Source organism: Typopeltis vanoorti, chromosome 9 (assembly GCF_054136105.1).
Source record: "Typopeltis vanoorti isolate ZY-2024b chromosome 9, IOZ_Tvanoo_1.0, whole genome shotgun sequence".
Classification (NCBI taxonomy): domain Eukaryota; kingdom Metazoa; phylum Arthropoda; class Arachnida; order Uropygi; family Thelyphonidae; genus Typopeltis; species Typopeltis vanoorti.
The window spans coordinates 54,267,077-54,292,787 of NC_143557.1; the positions used below are offsets into that span (position 1 = coordinate 54,267,077).

A 25,711-nucleotide genomic window follows, 5' to 3' on the forward strand; every position below is an offset into this window, starting at 1 on the left:
TGTTAATTGGTCCTTTACATTTTCCGACATTGCAGTAATTCTTCTTTGCACAGTCATCCTGTTTAACTGAATTTTCTCAACATTTTTGGCTGATTCAAGACAAATTTTTTTAGCAGCTATCTCAAGGCAATCTTTAACAAAATCTCCACCTGTAAATTGTCGGCACCTTTTTGCTATAAGGCGAGATATTTCAAAACTTATTTCTGTTGCGATTTCCGAATCTTGAATAGGTTTTGTAAACATCACTTGCTGACCTGTCAATTTTCTCATTTCAAAAATGAAATCTTTTGTTTACGTAGTTCTTCAGGTAGACTTGAAAATGTAGAATGCAGACTTTCGTAGTGTGTCCTTATATTGTATTCTTTTGGTATGGCTACAGCACTTTTGCAAATCAAGCACATGATATTATTAAACGCACAAAACCATATGTTTTGGTCCAACTATCCTGAAACTGCCGTTTTTCATCCTGTAGTTTGTGTTTCCTACTTGGCTCTGCTTTATCCATTGTAGAATCAATGGAGGGCCGCATGTGGCTTGCAGTCTGTGCATCCCTACTTTAGAGTTTCCCATAGTTTATTTCTCAGAATTTTGTCAAATGCTTTTATATAATTAATGAAAGCTATGTGTGTTTGAATATTGTATTCCCTATGTTTTTTCCATAATTATTTTTAAGATAAAAGCTAAGTCTATACATGATCTTCCCTTACAGAATCCATTCTGTTCTTCTCCCAGTTGTGATTCTACATAGGATATTAATTTGTTTGTTAACATTTTTGCATATATTTTGTATCCTGTATTGAGGATACCACAATAATTATTGCAAATCTGTTTTTAGACCTTTTTTATAAATTGGTATCACTAGAGCTCTACCCCAGCTTTTTGGGGATTTTCCCTCTTTACATATTTGGTTTATAAATTTTAGAAATCTGATGTTAAATTCTTTACCTGCAAATTTAATAAGTTCTGTGTTTGTATTAGCTTCTCCTGCTGACTTGCCTGTTCTACTTTGCTTGAGGGTATTTTGTAGTTTTTCATATGTAAACTCATCTATATTACTGATGTTATATTTCAGGGAAGATTCTTGTATCAAGGAGTTATCATGCCATAGCTTCTGGAAATATTCCTGCCAAGTTTCTGGTTCGATCATATCAATTTTTGTTCTTTCTTTTAAATCATTATTCATTTGTTTGAGGATTCTATATGTATTAGGTCTTTTTAATGTGCAATCCCATTCTAATTTTGTTATAAATTTTTCATACATTTCTCTATTTTTTTTTACAAGTTCCCTTTGATATTGCTCTTTTCCTTTTATATTCAATGAGTGATTCATCTCTCTTTAAATTTAGCCATTGTTTATATGCTGTCTTTTTTTCTTCAATTATCTGTTTAATCTCTTCATCTCATTGTCTTAGAACTCTGCATCTTATCCATTTTCTTTTTGTTCCCAAACTCTCTCTTGCAGCATTTTCTAATATATATATATTTGATGTTTGACCATTCTTCCTCCACTGTGTTGCTTTCCTGAATTTTCCTCAACCAATCCCTAATTCTGTTCTGATACAGCCCTCTAATATTCTCATCATTTAAGAGTTTAACTTTATATAGTTCTGTATTTCTTTTTTTCTTTTGATTTTTTTCTTCCCTCCCATCTTGTTTTTCATTTAATTTTCTCTACCAGTAAGTAGTGGTCTGATTCTATCTCTATATACTCTGGTGTCTATGATCATGTTTGATAATTTCATATTAACTATTATATAATCTATAATGTTTTTTGTATTTTTTGCCTGCCAGGTAAATATGTGAATATCTTTATGTTTAAAGTAGGTATTCGTTATTCTATAATTGTTGTATAGAGATTAAGAACAGGGTGAATGTTCTTAATCTCTTCCCATTATTATTATATGCTGGGTTCACCTATCGGTCCGATGTTAGGTTTATGTGAGGTATTACCAATTCTTGCATTTAGGTCACCCATTATTATAATATAATCAAAAGGGTTTATTTGATCTAAAATCTTTTGTAGTTCTTGATAAAAATTCTCTGATTCTTCTTCTTTTCCCTTTTGCAGTTCGCCTTTTGGTGAACTGCTATTATGGGAAATAATGAATAACAGATATATATATATCGAAAAGACAATAAAAAAATCATAATCTTTTGTCTTATAAAATGCTTACCCAAAAAGAAAAAGAAGCAAAAGTACAGCTGGTAAATTCAATCTAGCAACGTAAGTTGGTAATGAAAAAGCTGTAATGATGCCAGCTGCCAAGGCCACAACGAAGGTAACTAAAATCATATCCCATAGTAAAGCAGATATCCAGTACAGAAATGGTCCAACGCCACCGATAAATTGCAGTCGTTTTTCTTCTTGAGTTCGTTCTCGTACTAGATATACCACAAAGCTTGACGGAACAAATGAAAATCCAAAGAGAAACACTAAAGCAATTCCAATTTCTGCAACACGGTGAAGGCTACATAAAATAAATAAATAAATAAATAATTAAAAAAAAAGCCAGAAAAAAAAAATCTGATTATTTTTCGACAGTGAGAATTCAAAATGTTACTAATTCTGCTTTCCTAACTAAAAACTATTTTATAAAACAGAAGCAAGACTAGCATGCAAAAATATAAGTCATGATGTAAATATTTAGAAAAATAAAATATAATTACGAATTATTTATACGTAAACACAAGGTAAAGGTAATAATTTATTATTAGGCCATATATTTCAATCTGAAAATTACAGAACCATCTTCAGTGGCAAAAAAAAAGATAATACAAGGTAGAATGCAAACAATGGATTTATTTGAAATAAAGTAAGCCACATGATGTTATATTTCCAGTAATGTTATGTTCTAACTGAGGAAAAGCTTAATCACCATAACAGTATTTTAAAAAAAAATTAACGATGTGTTATTCTAATGAGACTTTCTCATATTTTTGACAATGATAGGTAGTCATTCCAATTCAAGTTATTATTATTATTATTCAGGCCTCCAAGGAGTCAAAAGACTCTTTGAGGGAGGTCCTTCCTAAGACATAAAGTCTGTCAAGACTCATCGAGGGGAGGTCCCCCCATGAGAAACACAAAGTCTATCATACCACCCTTTAAACTCACTGACCGTTCTCGCTCCCACCACTCCATCAGGCAATGCATTCCGCGGCTCAACCACCCTCCACACAAAGAAACCACTCCTTACCCTCTTGCTCACAGTTTCCTTTCGTAACTTCCAGGGATGGCCTCTTGTCATCACTCCTTCCCGCTGTTCAACCAAGCAAAAGAACTCCCCAGTGTCAATCCTGTAACCACCTCTCAACAGTTTAAAAGTCTCAATCATATCACCTCTCCTTCTTCTATCCACCAAACTCTGCAGTCCACATTCTCTCAGCCGATCCTCATAACTATCCTTGCACAGTCCTGAAACCATCTTTGTCATCTGTCTTTGTATCCTTTCCACAGTTAATTTATCCCCTTCAAATCGTGGGGACCAAATCTGAGAACAATAGTCCAAGTGTGGTCTGATCAGAGACTTATACAACGGAATGATAACCCTCTTATCTCTGCAGGTCAGTGTCCTTCTCATAATAGCAGCAATCCTCTGTGTTACCTTCACCACCTTTGCAATATGTCCCCTAAACTTCAGATTTCTATCAATCATCAACCCCAGATCTCTTGTCTCCCCTACTTCCTCCAGTATAACTCCTCTCATAGAGTATGCAGCATCCCATCGATGTTTCCCAAACCTCAAGACCTTACATTTTGCTGCATTAAACCAACACCCCCCCCATTCATTTGCCCATCTATCTAGCTTATTTAAATCCTCTTGCAGGGCTGCCACATCTGCACTATTACTAATAATCCTTCCCAGCTTCGCATCATCTGCAAACAACTGAATATCCCTCTGCAATCCACTGGCTATGTCACTGATATAAAGGTTAAACAATATAGGTCCTAGTACTGAGCCCTGTGGGACCCCACTTGTAACCCTCTGCCTCCTGGAAACTGCTCCACCATACACAACTCTCTGATACTTATCAGACAGCCAATCCTGAATCCAGTTGACCAATCTGACATCCAGACCCATGTGCTGCAACTTAAATATCAGCTTATCATGTGGCACCCTGTCAAATGCCTTCGCCAAGTCTAAGAAAATTGCAGTATATGCCTTTCCCTCATCTAATGTTCTTGTAACTTTATTATAAAAGGCTAGCATATTGCTAAAACAAGAGCGTCCTTTCACAAATCCATGTTGATTCTCACAGATAACATTACCCTCATCTGCCCAATGCTGTACACGGTCCCTCACTACTTTCTCCAAGATCTTAACAACTACTGATGACACACAGACTGGCCTATAATTAGACACTTCCAGTCTGTTACCACCCTTATGCAATGGCACTATCTTACCTTCCTTCCATTCCCTGGGCACCTTTGCCAAAGCCAGACTTTCATTGAAAAGCCACGTTAAAGGCACTGTCAATTCCCTAGCACATTCTCTCAAAACTCGTGGTGAAATACCATCCAGTCCCACAGCTTTACTGACATCCAGAGTACTCAGTATTTGAAACACACTCTCCTCCTGTACCTCCAGACCTCGAACCAGTCCTATCCCTCTAGCATTAAAACTGACTCCTCTAGGATGAAATACTCCAATAAGGTGTTCATTGAACAAGCAAGGTTTCAGCACTCTCCTTAAATAAACATTCAAATTTGTATTGACAGCGATGCAGTAGGCACATTTCAGACCATAGAATGTTGTGGTCTGTGTCTACTCCATGTTGTGCCAACCAGATTTATCAGATTTCTTCTGAAAAATATATGATTGATGTTCTTGTAATCTCTTTTCTATTGAACATCCAGTTTGTCCAAAGTAGTATAGATGGCAGTCACAAGGAACCTGGTACGCACCTGGGAGAGACATTGGAGAGCATTTATCTTTTGAAGAGGTTAAATAAGTTGAGAGTTTATTGATAGGTATACAAGTAGCTACTAAGTTATATTTCTTTACAATTCTGGAAAGTGGTTCTAAAACTCCAGAACTGTATGGGATTGGAACTCGACATACTGTTTCCTTGTTGTTTAGGTAAGGTTTGTAGGCGTAAAACAGATATTGTGTAGTTCTTTCTGAGAAGCATTTAATTTCATATATTGTTTCATATTTGAGAGCTCTTCCTGTAATTGATGAGAAGTCAAACAATTAGTCTTAGCTCATCGAGTTAAAGACTTTATGATTCCTGTCTTTTGAGAAGGGATGGTGTGCAGTTGTTGATGAATGTAGCATCCCATAAAGTAGACTTTCAATAAACAGTTGTGGTTAAATCACCTGATGGTGAGTGAATGAGAAGAATGTCTAGAAAATAGTACATTGAGTTCCAATCTCATACATTTCTGGCATTTCAGAATTGATTTCCAGAATTCTAAAGAAATATGATTTAGTAGCTACTTTTATACCCATCAATAAATTCTCAACTTATTTCCCCTCTTCAAAAGATAAATGCTCTCTGATGACTCTCATAGGTGTATACCAAGTTCCTTGTGACCACTGTCTATACTACTTCGGACAAACTGGATGTTCAATAGAAAAACGATTACAAGAACATCAATCATATATTTTCTACAGGAAATCTGATAAATCTGGATTGGCTCAACGTGGAGTAGACACAGACCACAACATTCTTTGGTCTGAAACACATCCAGTTTGTCCAAAGTAGTATAGATGGCAGTCACAAGGAACCACCTGAATTGGAATGACTGCCTATCATTGTCAAAAATATAAGAAAGTCTCATTAGAATAACACATCATTACTTTTTTTTAATACTGTTATGGTGATTAACCTTTTCCTCAGTTAGAACAAAAAGTTACTGGAAATATAACGTCACATGGCTCACTCTATTTCAAATAAATCCATTGTTTGCATTCTACCTTGTATTAATGTTTTTTGCCACTGAATATGGTCTGTAATTTTCAGACTGAAATATATGGCCTAATAATAAATTATTACCTTTACCTTGTGTTTACATGTAAATAATTCATAAAACTATGGCACAAGTTTCTCTAAAAGAAAAAATATAATTATACCTATACAAAACATATGATATATAAAATATATATAACATAATATAATATACATATATATAACATTACAATATCTCATCTCTTCTTCCCTTTCATGTTATGTTCAATGGCCTGTCGTGGCCAAATAACTTGGCTTCTTAGAACCCTGATACCACTTATGGGTTAATCCTTTCTGCATAAAGTGCTATGACTGTAGACTGTGTGTTTTTTCTGGCCAATGTGCTTGTTTTGAATGATGATAAACCAAAGTTTCCATGAAATAAAAAAACGCTGCTACCTCCATATGAGATGGGCTAACTCACCTGTTAAAAAGTACTGATAAAGGTTCTTCATATCCTCAATGGGAAATGAACCCAGCTTTTTTTTTTTTTTCCAGTTAAAGAGTTTTATCTATACTGACTGAGCTACAGATGCTCTATATTAATATATAGGTTTCCACATTGGACCTCCCTAGTTTCAAAGAACAGTAAAAAATCAAAATGCAGAAATATGTAAGGTTTGAGTTGTTCAAAGTGTAATAGTTTCATCCAGATTTTTTTGCAAAAACTCAGTGATTTTGGCACAATGATCCATACACATTGAAACTAGGGAGGTCCAATGTGGACATCTTGTATAATATAACTTGATGAATTGGAATGTAAGATATGATAATTAGTTAAACATAATATGGATTTAACTTATTGTAAATATTTTATTGGCAGAGAAGCTTGTGTAGATGGTGATGGCAGTTGCAGTTTGCTGTAGTTGGTGGAATGAGTGGTGGAGATGGAGAGTTGTGGAATGGGTGTCCTCCCATGATGAGTCTTTGGATTCCTTGGAGGTGTCATAATAATACACACAGAGAGTTTATTATCTTTCAAAGAAATTACATGAGTGTAGGATACATTTTGTTACATGTTATTAAAATTATTATGATTACAACAATGTAATACTATAATTAATGTTAAAATTAATAGTAATCCTAACTAAACCATTTTACAGTTAAAGTTTTACATTAAAAGAGTTAAACAGCTATTTTGGAATTTTGTCATTTACATTTTAATTTTACAATTTATTTTTATTGACAATTAATATTAACAATTACTTTTTTGTTAACATGCAACAGATAATGCTAAATGCATTAATTATACTTTTCACAATAATAATTAAAATAAAAATCGACGGCAACAATGAATGAAGCTTTACAATTTTAGAACTTTGCAATTCTGTACTAACCATGTGTACAATTTAGTTCATCACTTTACTTTCACTTTTCATTACCTCTCAGAGAATGACATATATTTTATAATATTCAGGAAACAGTACATTTGTTATGTTCATATGTTACATTTTTCACTCTTAATATCTTTATAATTTGCATGATGTGGAATTCATATAATAGAATAATAACGATCACAGTAATAGTTTGCAAATATAGTTCACAGTCACACAAGGTAATTAATATGATTACATACTGCATTTTACATTTTATTATATATATATTTATTTCTCTTTTTTTTATTTGACAAAGTGCTATCATTATCATATGGCTATTTACATTTTGACTATTCGCATATTATATTTTTCGGTTTAGTACGGAATGTTATATAATAATAATAGCAATAACAATAATAATAATTATTATCATCCTTATTATTATCGGTTAAGGTATTGTGACTTGGAATTATAGTGATTGGCTAATGAGGATGATTTGATTAAGCCATGCTAATCCCATCTACTTCAAAGTTAGGGCTAGCTTTTATGAAGAGAGAGGGATTTGCATACACTATGTGGTATTTTTTTGGGGGAAAATAATAATAATAATAAAATTTTCACCTTAAATATGAGCATCTTTAGTATCACTTCCAAATTAAACAAGAACAGAACTTGGTGAGCAATAAGAAAGTTGATCAAAAATATCCAGGAAAGAATTTTTTATAGGAATCTATTAACATTTAAGTGGCAACTATGTAGATGTTTGGAAACATCTTTTAAAGCCACTTATGGAGAAGGAGATGGCGGCTTGAACCAATTGATCTAAAGTAAATCTTTTCCATCACACTGTGCAATGGATATATGGTGAAGGAGGAATATGTGTGAATCAATTTTTGCAACGAATTTGGTAAGGCAGTCACAAAACATTAAATATTACATGCTGTTGGAGAAAGAATGGTCAATACAAGCCAAGGAAAGTGAGTAAGTCTGGTCAAATTTGAAGGCAATACATCAGAAATTTCTTCTTCAATGTCAGATTATGGTTACATGGATCAGATATTGGCTCTCTGAACGATACCAGCAGTTTGTGTACGATGGAACAATGTCTCAAAAAAGGAGAGTAACCAGTGGTGTGCCCTAGGGTTCTATTCTTGGGCCCTTGCTGTTTAACTTGTTTGTAAATAATATATCATGTGGACTGACTGGGGGATCTTCAGTTATTTGCTGAAGATGCAAAGTTAGGAAGAATTATAAGTAGCGCTGCTAATGTTAAATCCCTTCAGGAAGATTTTAGTAGACTTTTTACTTGGACAAAAGAGTGAGGTTGTAGTTTTAATATCAATAAGTGCAAGGTGTTGCACTTTGGAGTGCAGAAATATAAGGCTGCGTACTATATTGATGGTGCCATACTGCAGGAAGTGGATTAGATTAGAGATTTGAGAGTAAGTTTAATAAAATTAGCTTAATCCTTTATCCAAGTGTGAGCAAACCAAGTTTGCGCCTGAAAGTATCTTCAGGACTGGGGTAAGGTGATACAACACTAGGGCAACTCGTTGCAAAGGTGGAGCAAGGTACCGACATCCTATCTCAGTATCTCTCATAATGCAAAACACATCTCCTTGCGGATATGTCTAATGTTACGCATTAAGGGAAAGGCCACAACCCAGACTAGTTTCGACCTTTATTGAGGTCTCTTCAGTGGGAGCCAGGCCCAAGTGGAGACAAGTGGAGATACCAGGCAGAAGCATTAGCAGGTCATCTCTACCTATAGGAATTGCCAAATGGTGTGCCACCCTTTTTTTAATAAATTACTCTGGATTTAGAGAAGGATGTTGAAAGTTTATTTTTCACTTCGTTAGAGTATAATAAAATTAGTTTAATCCTTTATCCAAGTGTGAGCAAACAAAGTTTGCACCTGAAAGTATCTTCAGGACTGGGGTAAGGTGGTACAACACCAGGGCAACTCGTTGCAAAGGTGGAGAAAGCTACCAACACTCCTATCTCAGTATCTCCTATAATGCAAAACACATCTCCTTACTCCCACTGAAGAGACCTCAATAAAGGTCGAAAGTAGTCTGGGTAGTGGCCCTTCCCTTAATGCATAACATTAGACATATCCGCAAGGAGATGTGTTTTGCATTATAGGAGATACTGAGATAGGAGTGTTGGTAGCTTTCTCCACCTTTGCAACGAGTTGCCCTGGTGTTGTGCCACCTTACCCCAGTCCTGAAGATACTTTCAGGCGCAAACTTTGTTTGCTCACACTTGGATAAAGGATTAAACTAATTTTATTATACTCTAACCAAGTGAAAAATAAACTTTCAACATGGGAGTAAGTTAACAGTAGACCAAAGTTTAGAGGGTATATTGCTAGTGTTGCACATCATGGTGCTGCTATGATAAGAAGTACTCTAACATGTAAGGATATGGAAGTGGTTGTGCCACTGTATAAGGCACTACACTTGGACTATTGCGCTCAGATCTGGTCACCTGGTTTTCAATGTGATGTGGAGACACTGGAGACTGTCCAGAGACAAGTGACTAAGACAATATCAGGATTTAGAATGCTGGCTATGGAGAGGTTGAAGAGATGTGGATTGCAGAGTTTGGTGATTAGGAGGAAGAGAGGTGATATGATAAAGACATTTAAGTTGGTAAGAGGATTTTATCAGATTAATCCAGAGGGGGATTATAAAAAGAGTAGACGGTGAGAGGGGAAGAAACAGAGTTCATTCCTGAAAAAAAGTGTGGTGAAGAGGGGTGTGAGGAGTAGATTTTTTGCTTGGAGAATTGTCAGTGAATGAAAAGCATTACCAGAATGTGTTGTTAATGCAAGGAGTGTTAAGGATTTTAAGATTCTATATGATAAATATGTTGTCAGTTGAATAAACCTCCCACGATGAGTCTGTCTACTCCATAGATGGTGCAATAATAATAATAATTATAAATCAGGCTATCTACAGAACTCTCTTTTGTTTTCAAGATACAGTTTTCCACATCAAATGCTCCATACCACATGATCTTCATGATCCAAAACTTCTTAGATAAGCAGAACATCCCTGTGCTTGGTTAAGAATTCCTGGATCACGAAGATCATGTAATTTAGAACATTAGATGTGGAAAATAGGCATTAGATAATCATTTCTAATCAGTTATAGGAATTTCTTACCTAAGTACAGGTATGAAAAGCAACCGGAAGAGAAAATGATTGCAACCTATTGGATTTACACATGCAAACCATTCCCAAACTAACCTGAACAATAGAAGGATTCACCAGAATTGCTGTATGCAATCATAAGTCTCCTACTTTCAAGGAATAACTCAAAGTAGATTGCAATAGATGCTTTAATTTTCCTATAAAAAGTTTGTTTCCTGAAAAATTGTGATCAACCCTCATATTGTCAAACTAAGTTATATATGCTAATTGTAATAATGCACTATTTAAACAACCAGATATGGGTCCTTACAAAGATTATATTTTCATATGTTCTAGCTCAACTCATTCATGATGATTTTGAAGTTGACAATCATGCCCTTTTTTCTTTTCCTTTTTTTTTTTTTTTCAAACAGGTGCTTTGAAAATCTTTTAAATTCACTGATAGATTTCCCAAGGCATACTATTTTAAAAATCAATTATAATAAAAAAAAAATTTTTTTTTGTCCTTTGTACTTTCCTCTCTTGTGTTGTTGCTTCAATGTCACAGTGTCTGATTTTCCTTTTTCAAATTTTTTTTGCTAATTCTGATGGAGTGTCCTTCTCCTTCTTGCTGATCTCAAATAATCCATTGGATAACTGGTGACCTATCTCATACATACTTACTGTACAGAGTTGTCCAAATGGTCTATGCCTGCTTTTAGTCTTTTCGACAGCTAAGGTTGAAAGTATGCAACACTGTGTTTGTTACGTTTCATTCTCCTCTAAATTAAAAAACAAAAAGAAAAAAGTAACAGCTTGGTCAAGATTTGCACATTTGAATTCTTAACTCACCAAATAAGATTCTCTTCTTCATTTGATGCCATAGCATAAAATCTGAGGGCACCCCAGTTCCTAAGTGTAGAGAAATTATTTATTGGAATGATACCTAATTCAGAAAGGCAATAAACTAGATTGGTTTGGGAGGAAAACTGAGGATGTAAGTATAAAGTGCAGGTTAGGAAGGTGATGAGCATAGTTGGTTTTTCTCTTTCAGTTGTTTTTCTGAAAGCATTGCCCACAAAGTATTCCTGGTGAGATTTTCATAGGGTAGTTTACCACTGCTTTCCCCAACTCCCCCAATTTTATCCGGGCACGGGACTGGCATATGACTGGGACCTATTCATGACTGTAATCCATGTGTGTTCACGGGGCCAGTTTGCCTGTTCTGGGGGATGAAAAACCTGAGTTTCTAGGTGAACAACCCCCCCCCCCCCCACCTCCATATGAGACCAGCTAACTCACCTTTAGTTGAAAGAAACTAGATAAAGGATCCTCACATCACTGATGGAAATCAAGCCCAGGTCTTTCCGACCAAAGGGCTTCATCTATACTGACTGAGCTATGGAGGCTCTTATGAGCATAGTAAAGAAAGAAAAAGTGCAGTATGAGAGGAGACCAGTTGGTCAGGCCAAGGTTAATTCAAAGAAAATTTTTTTGCTATATGGCAAGTAAAGAATAGTTATGGCCGTTGACACTGGTGGATAGTCATGGCAGCAGAATAACAGTTGTAAAGGATATAGTGGAATTATTGAACAAGCACTTTATTAGTGTATATTATACAGGTGTAAATGATGTGGTGCAATATATAGAAGGAAGGCAAGTATTAGGAGAATTGGAAGTGAAAGAATCCAAGGTGCGTTAGGTGTTAATTCATATTAACACATAGTTGGATGTTAATAAGGCTGTGGGAATGGATGATATTATTATTACGGGCAACTCCAAGGAGTCATTAGACTCATCAACGGATGCCCTAAACATCATGTCAAGAACTATTCAACATTTGTGCATATCTATCATACTTTGCTTTGAACTCAATCACAGTCTCATGGCACCCACAACAGACTCTGGCAACCTATTCCACTCATTCACTACTCTCTAAGCAAAAAAACCTAGTTCTAATACCCTTGCTAACTACACTCTTATTCAGTTTCCATAGATGGCTCTAGTTCTCCGAACACCAGACCTGTTCTGAAAAATGTCCTCTGAATTAATCTTGTAAAAATCCTTCAGTAATTTGTATGTCTCAATCATATCACTCCTTTTCTGTCTATCTACCAGTTTCTGTAACCCACAAATCTTCAACCTGTTCGTGTAAGGTTCATTCCATAGAGCTGCTATAATCTGGGTCACTCACCTCTGGATTCTCTCCTCCTCCTTCTCATCACCAAGAAACCATGGCACCCAGATCTGCACAGAGTAGTCAAGATGGGGTTGTATCAAGGCTCGATAAAGAGGAACAATAACCTGCTTGTCTCTGCTCATCAAAGTATTCTTCAGTAACCAAGTGATCTGATGTTGTATGTTGCCAAAAGTAACTTTTTTTGATTGTGTCTTAGTTGATGTTTTGATAAGTATATCTCCTGCCGCTTGTTTACAGACATTGAAGATCATGCCAACTCTTCCCAAATCCTTCTGAACATTTTTCCAAGGGGGTGTTTCTGTGTTGAATGTATGAATTATCAAGAAAAGTGGGTATTGATCACAATTTCTGATTTTCAGTTGGTGTTTCTATGGTTTCGTGACCTGGTTGGAGTTTGTTGAGGGCCTTAATAAACAAAAGAATGAAAAATAATTCATTCTCAGTAGGATTTTATTTTAAAGCCAGAAATTCCACTCACCATGGAGCCACACATGGGTGCCCACTGTCACTGGAGATAGCCCTGTCCTCGGACTGTGGGGAGGAGACCAACTGCAATAAACTTCACTCTTGCAGGCAAGTCCACTTGCTGTGACAGTACAGTGACAGTATTGTAACCCAGTACTGTCCATCCAGCTGAAGCAGAGGCCAAAGTAGTGCAGAACTACCTCCCACTCCCCCTCTCTGGATCACTGTGGGCTGCACAGCATGGCAAACACGGTGGTTAAAGCATTAAATCTCTGTGATGGTAGTTTGAAAGACAGGACGGTAAAAAAGACTGGAGAAATAGCGTGAAGAGTAAGAGAAGAAAAGCATAGACAAAGAATAAGAATATAACTTTTGCAATACATTCAGTATATTTATTATTATTATTATTATTATTATTATTATGTGATACCTCTAAGGAGTACAAAGACTCATCGAGGGAGGCATCCACTATACAGCTCTCCATCTTCACATTCACCAACTACAATGAACTGCAACTACCATCATCATCATCTACACCAATGCCATCTACCATCCACTAGTTTTTCACAATCACAAACATCCACGTCTGTGGATTCAAACTTTTTGACTGGAGAGTGGATACGCTAACCACGGCCAACCAGGCTTTATGGATATATTTTTTCTAGCAAAACATGTTTTTATGACTTTTAGCTCATAAAATTATGAGAAATCTCTCAGCATAGAATAATACTAAAAATATAAAATCTTACAGAAGATTAAATTTTGCTGTAAGATTTTCTGCAACACATGTGCAAGTGCATGCGTGCATGCACGCACGCACGCACGCACGCACGCACACACACACACGCACACACACACACACAAATTTCATTAACATAATAAGTCCAATGATTTGTCACAGTTAAGCAATCTGGCCTTTATGAAACTAATGTGTAATGATAAAATTCAACGGCAACGTTGAATTTTATCATTACACATTATCATTACACATTACATATAAAATTCATTGGATCAACGGCAACAACTGATGCATGAAGCTGAACAGTAATGATACTAATACGTTGGAGGTTTATATCTTCTGCAAGGTACGAAAGTGGTCTCAAAAGTTCTTGGCCTCAACTATACATGGCAACACTATCGGCACAATTTTTTTTTCTAAGTTGGTACATCTGTCATGTTTATGACATAAATGTACTGAGTCCATTGAAATGTCTAACATTGAGTATCGTGTGGTTATAAAATTCCTGGTAAAAGAAAGTTTAACGGCAAAAGAAATTCAATCGAAGTTCATAAAAGTTTATGGGTACTCTTCTCCTTCATTTTTGACAATTAAGAAATGGGATGCCAAGTTCAAACATGGCCGTACCAGCCTTGAAGATGATCCACATGAAGAACATCCAAAAAGTGTAACAACACCAGAAATCATTGATCAAGTGCATAATATGGTATTGGATGACCAGCAAGTCAAAGTGCGTGAAATTGCTGAGACTATAGACATTTCAAAAATCGTGTAGGATATATTTTGCATGAAGAATTGCAAATGAAAAAGCTTTGTGCAAGATACGTGCTGCGCTTGCTCACAGCAGATCAAAAACGCACTTGCATGAAAATCTCTGTACAGTGCTTGGAGAGTTTTAACAAGAATAAAACTGATTTTGTGTGTCGATTTATTACTATGGATGAGACTTGGATTCACCATTACACACCAGAATCCAAAAGCAGTCAAAACAGTGGACAGAAGCCGGTTGTTCAGCGGCAAAGAAGAAAAAGTCTGTTCCATCAGCAGGAAAGGTCATGGCATCAGTGTTTTGGGATGCATTTTGTTTATTAAATTATCTTGAAAAAGGTAAAACAATAACCAAGGAATATTATTCTGATCTTTTAACCAGACTAGACGAAAAAATTCGTGAGAAAAGACCCGGTTTTCAGATGAAAAAAAATCATCTTTCATCAGGACAATGCACTTGCCCACAAAGGTGTTTTGGCAATGGGAAAATTAAGGGATCTACACTATGAATTGTTGTAACATCCATCCTATTCCCCAGATTTGGCTCCCTCTGACTTTTATCTCTTCCCAAAACTAAAACTCTTCTTTGCTGGTCAGCATTTTTCTTTGAATCAAGAGGTAATTGCAGCTGTAGAGGTTTATTATTATTATTATTATTCAGAACTCCAAGGAGTCAAAAGACTCATCGAGGGAGGTCCTTCCTAAGACATAAAGTCTGTCAAGACTCACTGAGGGGAGGTCCCCCCTTAAAAACATAAATTCTATTATACCACTCTTTAAACTCACTGACCGTTCTCGCTCCCACCACTCCATCAGGCAATGCATTCCACGGGTCAACCACCCTCCACACAAAGAAACCACTCCTTACCCTCTTGCTCACAGTTTCCTTTCGTAACTTCCAGGGATGGCCTCTTGTCATCACTCCTTCCCGCTGATCAACCAAGCGAAAGAACTCCCCAGAGTCAACCCTGTAACCACCTCTCAACAGTTTAAAAGTCTCAATCACATCACCTCTCCTTCTTCTATCCACCAAACTCTGCAGTCCACATTCTCTCAACCGATCCTCATAACTATCCTTGTAGAGTCCTGAAACCATCTTTGTCATCCGTCTTTGTATCCTTTCCACAGTTAATTTATCCTCTTCAAATCCTGGGGACCAAATCTGAGAACAATAGCCCAAGTGTGGTCTGATCAGAGACTTATACAACGGAATGATAACCCTCTTATCTCTGCAGGTCAGTGTCCTTCTCATAATAGCAGCAATCCTCTGTGTTACCTTCACCACCATTGCAATATGTCCCCTAAACTTCAGGTTTCTATCAATCATCAAAATATATTATATCGCGACAGCAACTAACTTCCAAAAAACAACCACTGAAGTACACTCGTATTCAGAGAAACAATTTAGCACTCAAAAACGTAGAAAAATGGGGAAAAAAGCGGACTATTCACTGATTAAAAATCACTTTCTTCTGCACAGCTCAAATTCACCGCCACGTGCTACAGCGACGCTAGCACCACCAATTTTGCAGATCTTATTGAGAACCACTACAGGGATGGGATAACGGGGCTGAAGCATTGCTGGAATAAAAGTATTAGTCTTAAGGGAGATTATGTTGAAAAATAAAAATAATTTTGAAATTATAAATTCGTTTTTTCATTGTTAGGCCGAGAACTTTTCAGACCACCCTCGTATAGATGCCTATAACAGTCTGTTGTGGCAAGCTAATACTAACATATATATATATATATATATCCTTTATTTTATTTAATTCTGTCAGATGATCTGTTACTTCTCCAGTTAAAAGTACATGATCCATCTCTTCAACTGGAGGGAAAACAGTTACCTCATTTATATATAGATTCTCTGATGCTGTTACTAGATCCTATATTCATGCTCCACATGTGCCTTCCATCATATAGTGCTTGAGGCTTATTTGTTTAGGCTGGGGTAAAGGATTAAAACAAGAATAAAATTTCATGAAGATACCGCATGTGCAAACTTTGTTTGCTTAGACTTGGCTAAATGATTGTATAGTATACTTTTTAACCCAGCTGTAAAACTTTCTACATCTATCATACTCTCTCGCTCAATCATAACTAATTCTATACCCTGCCTTACTGCATGTATCCAAGCTCGCGTGTAGTCACCCCATCATAATTAGTTTCCCGGATTAACTATATTTAGGCCCACACTAAACAATAATTTCTTTGATACAGCATATGTGAGATGCATTGATTAGCAAATGCGAGTAGTTTATGGGAGAAAGGACAGAGCTGTAAGAGTTGAAAGTTTATTTTTCACTTGGTTAGAGTATAATAAAATTAGTTTAATCCTTTATCCAAGTGTGAGCAAACAAAGTTTGCGCCTGAAAGTATCTTCAGGACTGGGGTAAGGTGGTACAACACCAGGACAACTCGTTGCAAAGATGGAACAAGCTACCAAGTATCTCCTATAATGCAAAACACATCTCCTTGCGGATATGTCTAACGTTATGTATTAAGGGAAGGGCTACTACCTAGACTAGTTTTGACCTTTATTGAGGTCTCTTCAGTGGGAGCCAGGCCCAAGTGGAGATACCAGGCAGAAGCATTAGCAGGTCATCTCTACCTATAGGAGTTGCCAAATGGTGTGCCACCCTTTTTTAATAAATTACTCTGGATTTAGAGAAAGATGTTGAAAGTTTATTTTTCACTTGGTTAGAGTATAATAAAATTAGTTTAATCCTTTATCCAAGTGTGAGCAAACAAAGTTTGTGCCTGAAAGTATCTTCAGGACTGGGGTAAGGTGGTGCAACAAAAGACGTTGGTATCTTGCTCCACCTTTGCAACGAGTTGCCCTGGTGTTGTACCACCTTACCCCAGTCCTGAAGATACTTTCAGGTGCAAACTTTGTTTGCTCACACTTGGATAAAGGATTAAACTAATTTTATTATAGAATTGTAAGAGACTCTGTCAGAAGTGTGTGCTGATTTTCTTAGCAGGTGTTTGCTAAGCACAGTGCCTGATAAAAACCTTTGCATATCATGTGTGCATTTCTTGAGAAAAACAAAAATACTCTGACATAGGACATGTACACACAAATTTATATCAACTTACATAGTACTTGCACTTAGTTGTTCAGAAGTCAGATGTAGGGGATGATTGTAAATATCGATACCTAGAAAAGACAGAACACAATGGATTATTATAAACAGAGAAATAAATAAATTGAAATATATCTAAAACCATTACCTAAAATAGAACTTTATTTCCTCTCTATTTCAATTATGTAATAACCCATTCAGAAATGATAAAATTATTCTGAGATGTTTTATTTTTCAGTTTATATTAATAATGCGATGTTTGAATTCATTCAGCTGTAACTGTAGCAAATACTGTTATAGCAAACTCACTTACTAATTAATTTGCAAAAAGTCAGCCAGATCCACATCACAATAAATGCTATTCTAAATAAAATTTGCTCTAGTAGCCTTTCCACTCAGGTTCCTATAAGTTCGCTACAGAACTCATTGTATTACACTCAACTTTTACAAGAGTGAATCTGGAGAGGACCAAAGGAATACTCTGTTGTAGTGAATAGCTGCTTGTATATATGCTTACATATTTGTTGAAAGTCATCCTGTGGTTTTTGTGGAATGAAAACACAGCACTAAGAAAATTAAACTCTGTTGAATAATTTCAATATTTTGTCTTTCTCTCACTTCGCTTAAAGAGAGTGCTACTGTATTATAGGTTCTGAAATCTCTCCTGTGTGTGGGATTATATTACACACACACAAATATCACTGAGGATAAAATGTAGGATTATAATGTTGATGCAGGCAATATGAAATTCAGAGTCCTAGTAAGGGTGTAATCTCTGAGTGCTATTCAGTAGCCTCTGTTGTTGGGTGGGATCTTAATAATGCTGTTTCTCATATCTCAAGTATCTTGATACATCCCCATGATTAAAAGAGTTGTCAACCTCCATAGAGTCAAAAACTCATCATTGGGAAGTCTCTCTTTCGCACGCACATACACAAACACACCTCATCAATACCCCTACACTAGCCATAAATGATTCCACATTCTCTGCAGACACTATACTCTCAGGCAATGCATCCCAATTATTCACCACTCTCCATGCAAAAAACCTGTTTCTTACTCCATTGCTCACACATAATACAGCATCCAATACATATTAACCATTCATAGAGGAACTATGTGTTTTAATGATTAATGTTATATATTTTAATGAATAAGGAACCATACAGTTTTGACACCTTAACTGCTTTTCATATTCAGAAAAAGATTATACAAGAAATAAAAAAGCACAACTAACTTCAATATAAATGCAATCAAATAATATCATGGTTCAAAGTTTCAACAAACCAGCAATCTTTATGCTCTAAGCCAGGGGTGGGCAACCTTTTCAGACTGGCAGGCCACATTCAACTTTTATTTTTAATAATCGAGCCACAAGTGTTTAATTAATAGAAAATAGTGAGTGAAAAAAATACTCTAGTTATAAATTTTTATTATATCAATCTTAAAATAAAAACACAGAAATATTTAAAGTACGATATGAAACAAGCATGAAAATGAAACTCAATGAAAAATTATTATCACGTAGATGCAGAGGAAATGTTTCAGCTGTGTGATAGTGATGGAAGAACAAGAGGTCATCTCTGGAAATTAAAGAAGAGTGTGGTTAACAAAGGTGTCAGAACAAGGTTTTTTGCCTGGAGGGTGGTGAATGAGTGGAATTCATTGCCTGACTTTGTTGTGAGCTCTTCATCTGTAAATGAATTCAAGAAGAGATATGACAGATATTGTTTTGCTAGCTTGGGTCTCCCGCGATGAGTCTACTGACTCCATGGAGATACCCGTAATAATAATAATAATAATAAAAAACAAAGTAATATAGTTTTAGCATCACAATATGTATGTCTCTCTGCTTAATGTGACTTTTGTGATTGTTTTCCCTTAGCCAAATTATCTAGATCCACTTTATAACCTGAGATGTAAATTTGAATTGAAGCAAGCAAAAGTTCATCAGTCAGTCGAGAAGAAAATTTATTTTTTCTAAAACTCATGGCAGAAAATGCTTATTCGCAAATGTACGTGCTTCCAAATGCAAGTATCATCTTCTTTGCAAAACTGATTAATCCTTCAAATTTTTTGGTAAGCATCGATAAATGTTTTGGATATTTTCTAATGAAAATGCATTCTTTAATATTTCATTGTGTTGCAATTGAAAAACTTCCATCAGTAGTAGGTTTGGTAGGTCATCAATGTCGACATTAAAAGGGTTATATCCACAAATCTTATTAAAAATTCTCTTTTGTAAATCTTCAATAATATCAACAAAAGTTTGCTTTTGTGTTTGCCATCCAACTGTAGATGCCAGTTTGCAACATATATAATCATGTAGATTTTCTTCCATCATATATTCCTTCAACAGACATAGTTTGCCTTCAAAAGCTTTTATGTCAGAAAACAGTTCTAATAGTAATTTACCTTGGCCTTACAAGTTCAAATTAAGTTCATTAAGGTAGTTGTAATGTCTACCATAAATGCAAGAGACATAATCCATTTTATATCCAATAGTTGTGGGACAGTATTTTCGTGTTCTGTCATGAAAATATCTATTTCTTCACGTAAATTAAAAAAATACTTTTAGCACAGCACCTCTACTTGACCATCTAGCACTTGACTAGTAGATAATGTCCTCTTGAAATGTCCATAATGTCTTTTCTTGATGATAAAATTTTAGGGCCGCATGCCATGTAAGTATGATCAACCTTTTATGGTTGATCATACTTACATGGCATGCGTGCAGCAAAAATGCACATTTCGACCGCATGAGGCTACTGGTTGCCGACCCCTGCTCTAAGCAAAAAGCACAACATCCACACTGCATGTTGTGCTGTTAACTTTGATTCATTGCATACGAGATCTATTGGCTAATGATGTTATCATTTATTCTAGTAGTAACCAGACCGAGCTTAAATTTAGACTGTCATTAAAGTTTAAAGAAGTACAGCTTCTTTATTATTATTATTATTATTATTATTATCGTCATTATCCTCCGACATCCTTATAGGAAGTCTCCCTGTGACACACACACACACACACACACACAGCTCATCATATTATACCTTAAATCCATCAGCATTCTCTGCAGGCACCACACTCTCAAGCAATGCATTCCAATCATTCACTCTCCATGCAAAAAAACTGCTTCTTACTCCAATGCTCACACCCTCTTTATACACATATACAGCTTCCAGGGATGACCTCTTGTTCTCTCTAGTCTCTAACCATTATCTGAAAAACCATTAATCTGATAAGAACCCCTTATCAACTTACACATCTCTATCATATCACCTCTTTCCATAGACAAAACTCTATAAATTCCATCTTCTCAATCTTTCTTCATGCTCAGCATTCCTGAGATCAAAAATGACCCTGGTCAATCGCCTCTGGACCTTATCGTTTTGAAAACCAGGTGATCAAATATGTGCACAATAGTTCACAGGTGGTCTGACAAAAGCTTTATACAATGGAGCCATAATCTCTTTACATCTACAAGTCAATGTTCTCTGCATCATTGTCATTATTGTGCGATCCTAATAATTTTAGAAATATGCCCTCTAAATTTTAGATCCCTATCCACCATCACTCTTAGATCTCTTATTTTCTTCACTTCCTCCATTATATACCCTACATCCTATCTTTCTTTTATAATTTTAAAACCTTAATTGAACTGATAACACATGCTGTGTTGTGCTCTGATGATGATTTGAAATTCGGCAAAATATAAGCAAGTTAATAAAACACCAGGAAATCAGCAGCAGCACTGGCATACTTGTTTAAGAGTCTTACAACAGCACAGGTTTCAAGGGAGTGGAAAGAAGGAAAAATTGCACATAAAGGTTGTGATAAGGCTCTGGCTTCAAATTATAGGCCAATCTGTATATCTGGAGTTGTAGTGAAGGTACTAGATAGATTGGTGAGAGGTAGGATAAAGAAATGGGTTGAAAACAGCAGTATTCTTTGTAGTTATCTGCATGGGTTTGTTAAGAGGGAGATCATGTTTTATTAACTTACTTATGTATTATAATAAAGTGACAAATACCTTGGGCAGGGGAGGATGCATATTCAGTAGTGTATTTGGATTTTGTTTATGATACAGTTTTTGATAGACTGCCACACGATAAGCTGGGAAATAAATTGAAACTGATGAGATTGGATAACAGACTTTTGAATTGGATCATTTACTGGCTGTCAGACAGGTATCAGAAATTGTGAATGGGGTGCAGTAGCCCGAAAAAAAAAGCTCACTAGTGGTGTGCCGCAGGGGTCAGTTTTGGGATCATTGTTGTTCAATTTGTATATTAATGATAGTGGGATGGGTTTAACTAGTAATATGCAGCTGTTTGCAGATAATGCAAAATTAGGGAGAGCAATGCTTAAGGGAAGATCATGTTTTACATTTCATAAACATAACATCTGCTTGTAGAGTCAAGCAGATGTTATGAATAGATTGCATGAATGGGCAGGTAAGTGGAACTATCAGTTCAATGTTGCAAAGTGTAAAGTTTTGAAATTTGGTAAGCAACAATGGGGTGCAAAGTATACACTCAGTGGGGAAACTTGAAAGAAGGTAGAGGAAACGAGAGATCTTGGAGTGGTGGTGGTGGTGGTGGAGAAGGACCTGAAATTCAGGGGCCACATTGTAAAAGTTGTGAAGACATCACATCGGATAATGGCAATGATGCAGAGGACCGTGACATGCAAAAATAAAGAGGTTATGATGCCATTGTATAAGGCTTGGATCAGGCCTCATATGGATTATTGTGCACAGATCTGGTTTCCAGGTTTTCATGGTGACGAGGATATGTTGGCAAAGGTCAAGAGAAGATTCAGAAGGGTTGTCAGTACTCTTTGAAATTTGGAGTATGAAGACATATTAAGAGAATGTAAATTACAAAGCCTCATGAATAGGAGAAAGAGTAGGTTATGATGGAAGACATATAAGCTAGTCATGGGTCGTTATCAGGTTGACATGGAAGAGATTTTTCATATGAGAGAAGGGTGAGTAGAACAAAGGCCATTGCTGGAAACTGCATAAAGAGGCTGTGAGCAGAGGAGTGAGGAGAAGGTTCTTTGCATGGAAGGTGGTTGGTAAGTGGAATGCATTGTCTGAGTGTGTTGTGAATGTACACACACATTGAATCATTTTAAGGCACGGCTAGAAGAGCATTGTGTGCAATAGTGTGTACCTTAAACGATGAGTCTCTGATGCCATGGAGGTCAGAAGTTAATAATAATAATAATCTTTTTTATAAAATAGTTTGTTGGTGTTGTGAATAACATTAAAAATAAGTCATGAACACCACTCCTGTTGCCATTCACCCAGCCTATTCAATTTATCTCGTAAATCCACAATCTGCTCTGTTCCTCATTGTTCTTCTTCTTTGTAACTTTGAATTGTTCACAAACAACTGAATATCACCATTCAAATCTCATCCAATGTCATTAACGTACAAGTTAAATGGCAATAGCCCTAAAATAGACCATAGACCCTCTCCTGGGATATTGCTCTTACCTACACATCTTGTGGATGTCTATCAGATAGCCAATCATTAACCTAATATCCAATCCTATCTCTTCTAGTTTAACTATCAACTTATCATATGGCAATCTATCAAAAGCCTTTGCAAAATCTACATATATTACTGTGTATCTAGTTCCTTTCTCCAAAGCACTTGTCACCTTATTGTAAGCCAATCACTAATCCAATATCCAATCTCATTTTTATTGTAATCAGATTACTAAAACACATGACATCTTACAGTTCCTCCTTTAGCAAATCTCTGCTGTCCATCAAAGAGAACACCACTGTTGTCAACCCAACTCTGAATGTTGGTTCACATCTACTTCTCCCACATTGTTGTGTAACCATAACAACTGACAAACATATTGGCCTTTAATTTGATGCTTGAGTTCTGTCACCTCCCTTATGAATAGGTATAGTCTTGTCTTCCTTCCACTCTGTTGGAACTTGACCCAATGTAAGACTCATAATAAACAATTATATTAGTATTATTATTATTAACTCAAGACCCCATGGAATCATCTAGGAGGTCTCATCATGCCATGCCTTAAATGCACTCAAATTCTCTGCAGACACCACATTCTCAGGCAAGGCATTCCAATCATTCACATGTAAAAAACTGGCTTCTCACTCCTGTTCAAACCCTCCTTAAACAGCTTCCAGGAATGGCTTCTGTTTCTGCCCTCATCTCCAAATGTGACCAAATTTTGGCACAGTAGTCCATGTGTAGCCTAATCAAAGCCTTATACAATGGAACAAGAATCTCCTTATTTCTACAAGTCAGTGTCCTGCCCATCATTCCCAAAATTCTTTGTGTCGTCCTCACAATTTTGGCATTTTGTCCCCTAAATTTCAGATCGTTATCCACTATCACCCCAAGATCCCTTATTTCCTCCACCTCAAACAATACATCCCATCTTTGTTTCCCAAATTTGAAAACCTTACAGTTTGCAACATTGAACTCGCATCTCCATTTCCATGCCCATTCACTCATTTTATTCAAGTCTTCTTATAAGGCTGCAACATCTTCTCTACTCTTCATAGTTCACCCCAACTTTGCATCATCTGCAAACAACTGAATATCCCCATCCAAATGTTCACCAATATCATTAACATACAAGTTAAACAGCAATGGCCCTAAAACAGATCCCCGAACTAGTGACTTTTCTCTTCCTGGATATTGCTCTCCCATACACAACTTGCTGATACTTATCAGATAGCCAATCTCCAATCCAATGCACTAATCTAATATCCATCCCCATCCGCTCAAGTTTGACTATCAACTTATCAAGTAATAATCTATCAAAAGCCTTACAAAATCTAACTATACTACTGTGCATCCTTCTTCTCTGTCAAGGAAGCCATCACCTCATTGTAATAAGTAAGTAGATTACTAAAGGGCGCTAGAGTCACCGAAGAACGTGGCAGGGGATTTGAGCTGTGCTGAAAAAAGTGCTTTTTTAATCAATGAATAGTGTGACTTCTGTCGAGATTTGCTCTACTTTGTTTTTCTGTAATACAAGTGTCCTTCAGTGGTTGTTTTTGGCATTAGCTGTTGTATCTATATTGTCTATTTTTGGTTACAGAGAAGGCAGGGTTGGAATTGAATGCATAGCCATGGAAGAGAAGAAGATAACATCAGCTTTCATTATTTAGATATTTAGTATATTTAAATATGTTTTAGACTTATAGTTAATTTATATAGTTATACCTGTAATTATACTTATTTATACTTATTTAGCGTTTAGTGGTAATAGTTCCTCGACACTATTTTGAATGATGGCGGCAGCTAAAATTGCAAATGGCATATCACCAAGTCTTCTCCCATTTAAGGACTTCGTTTTGAGTGATAATAAGGGATTTTGTGGCATGCGTGACTTGTGGAATGTATGCGTCCCAGCAGTTGTATATGTGGCAGGTGAGAGAAGGGGAAATAATATACATGCAAAATGCAGGCAAGGAGGAATTTCGTGGGTTAGAGATGATTATAACTGACCTCGTTGAGTCAGAGGCAGGAGATTCTCCATGTAGAGAGATGATTGGTATGATAAAGAATGAGAATAGCAAGAGAAATATGAATGAAAAAATGAGAGTGTGGGAAGGTTGAATGATTGTGAAGTTTACAGAGATGGTCTCAATTGGGAAGATGAATGGCAAACAAGAGTGGCTGACTTGTAGAGAGAGAGAGAGAGAGAGATGAGCTGAAAGAGCAGGTGGAATGTGTAGGGAATGAGATGAGAAGTGTAAAAGATGAGATTAGGTGAATGGAAGAGATGAATGCAAGGTGAATCAGAGTAGGAGTGAGAGAGAGTTATGGGAATGATAGAAGAGGAGAGAATAGGAACAATAGAAGAGAGTTATATGAATGAAAGAGAGAAGAGAATAGGATCAGTGGAAGAGAGAGAATGAGAGACAGTTATGGGAATGATAGAACAGGAGAGAGGGGGGGGCTGAGAAGAATGCGAAAGAGTGCTAGAACCAGGGACAGAGTAATGTCAGGAAGGTAGGTAGGGGAACAGAGAGAGAAAGTG

General features: G+C 36.3%; 1 protein-coding gene across 1 annotated transcript in view; it reads right to left on the bottom strand.

The window, feature by feature from the left end:
• The window catches only part of LOC150103053 (phospholipid-transporting ATPase ABCA1-like), an 859,669-nt gene that overhangs the window by 230,734 nt on the left and 603,224 nt on the right, over positions 1-25,711 (bottom strand). The window contains exons 28-29 of the mRNA XM_090398068.1: positions 17,676-17,736; positions 2,175-2,468 (exon numbers count right to left, since the gene is read on the bottom strand). Of these exons, the coding sequence (XP_090254194.1) occupies positions 2,175-2,468; positions 17,676-17,736 (355 nt within the window). The remainder of the gene's footprint in view (positions 1-2,174; positions 2,469-17,675; positions 17,737-25,711) is intronic.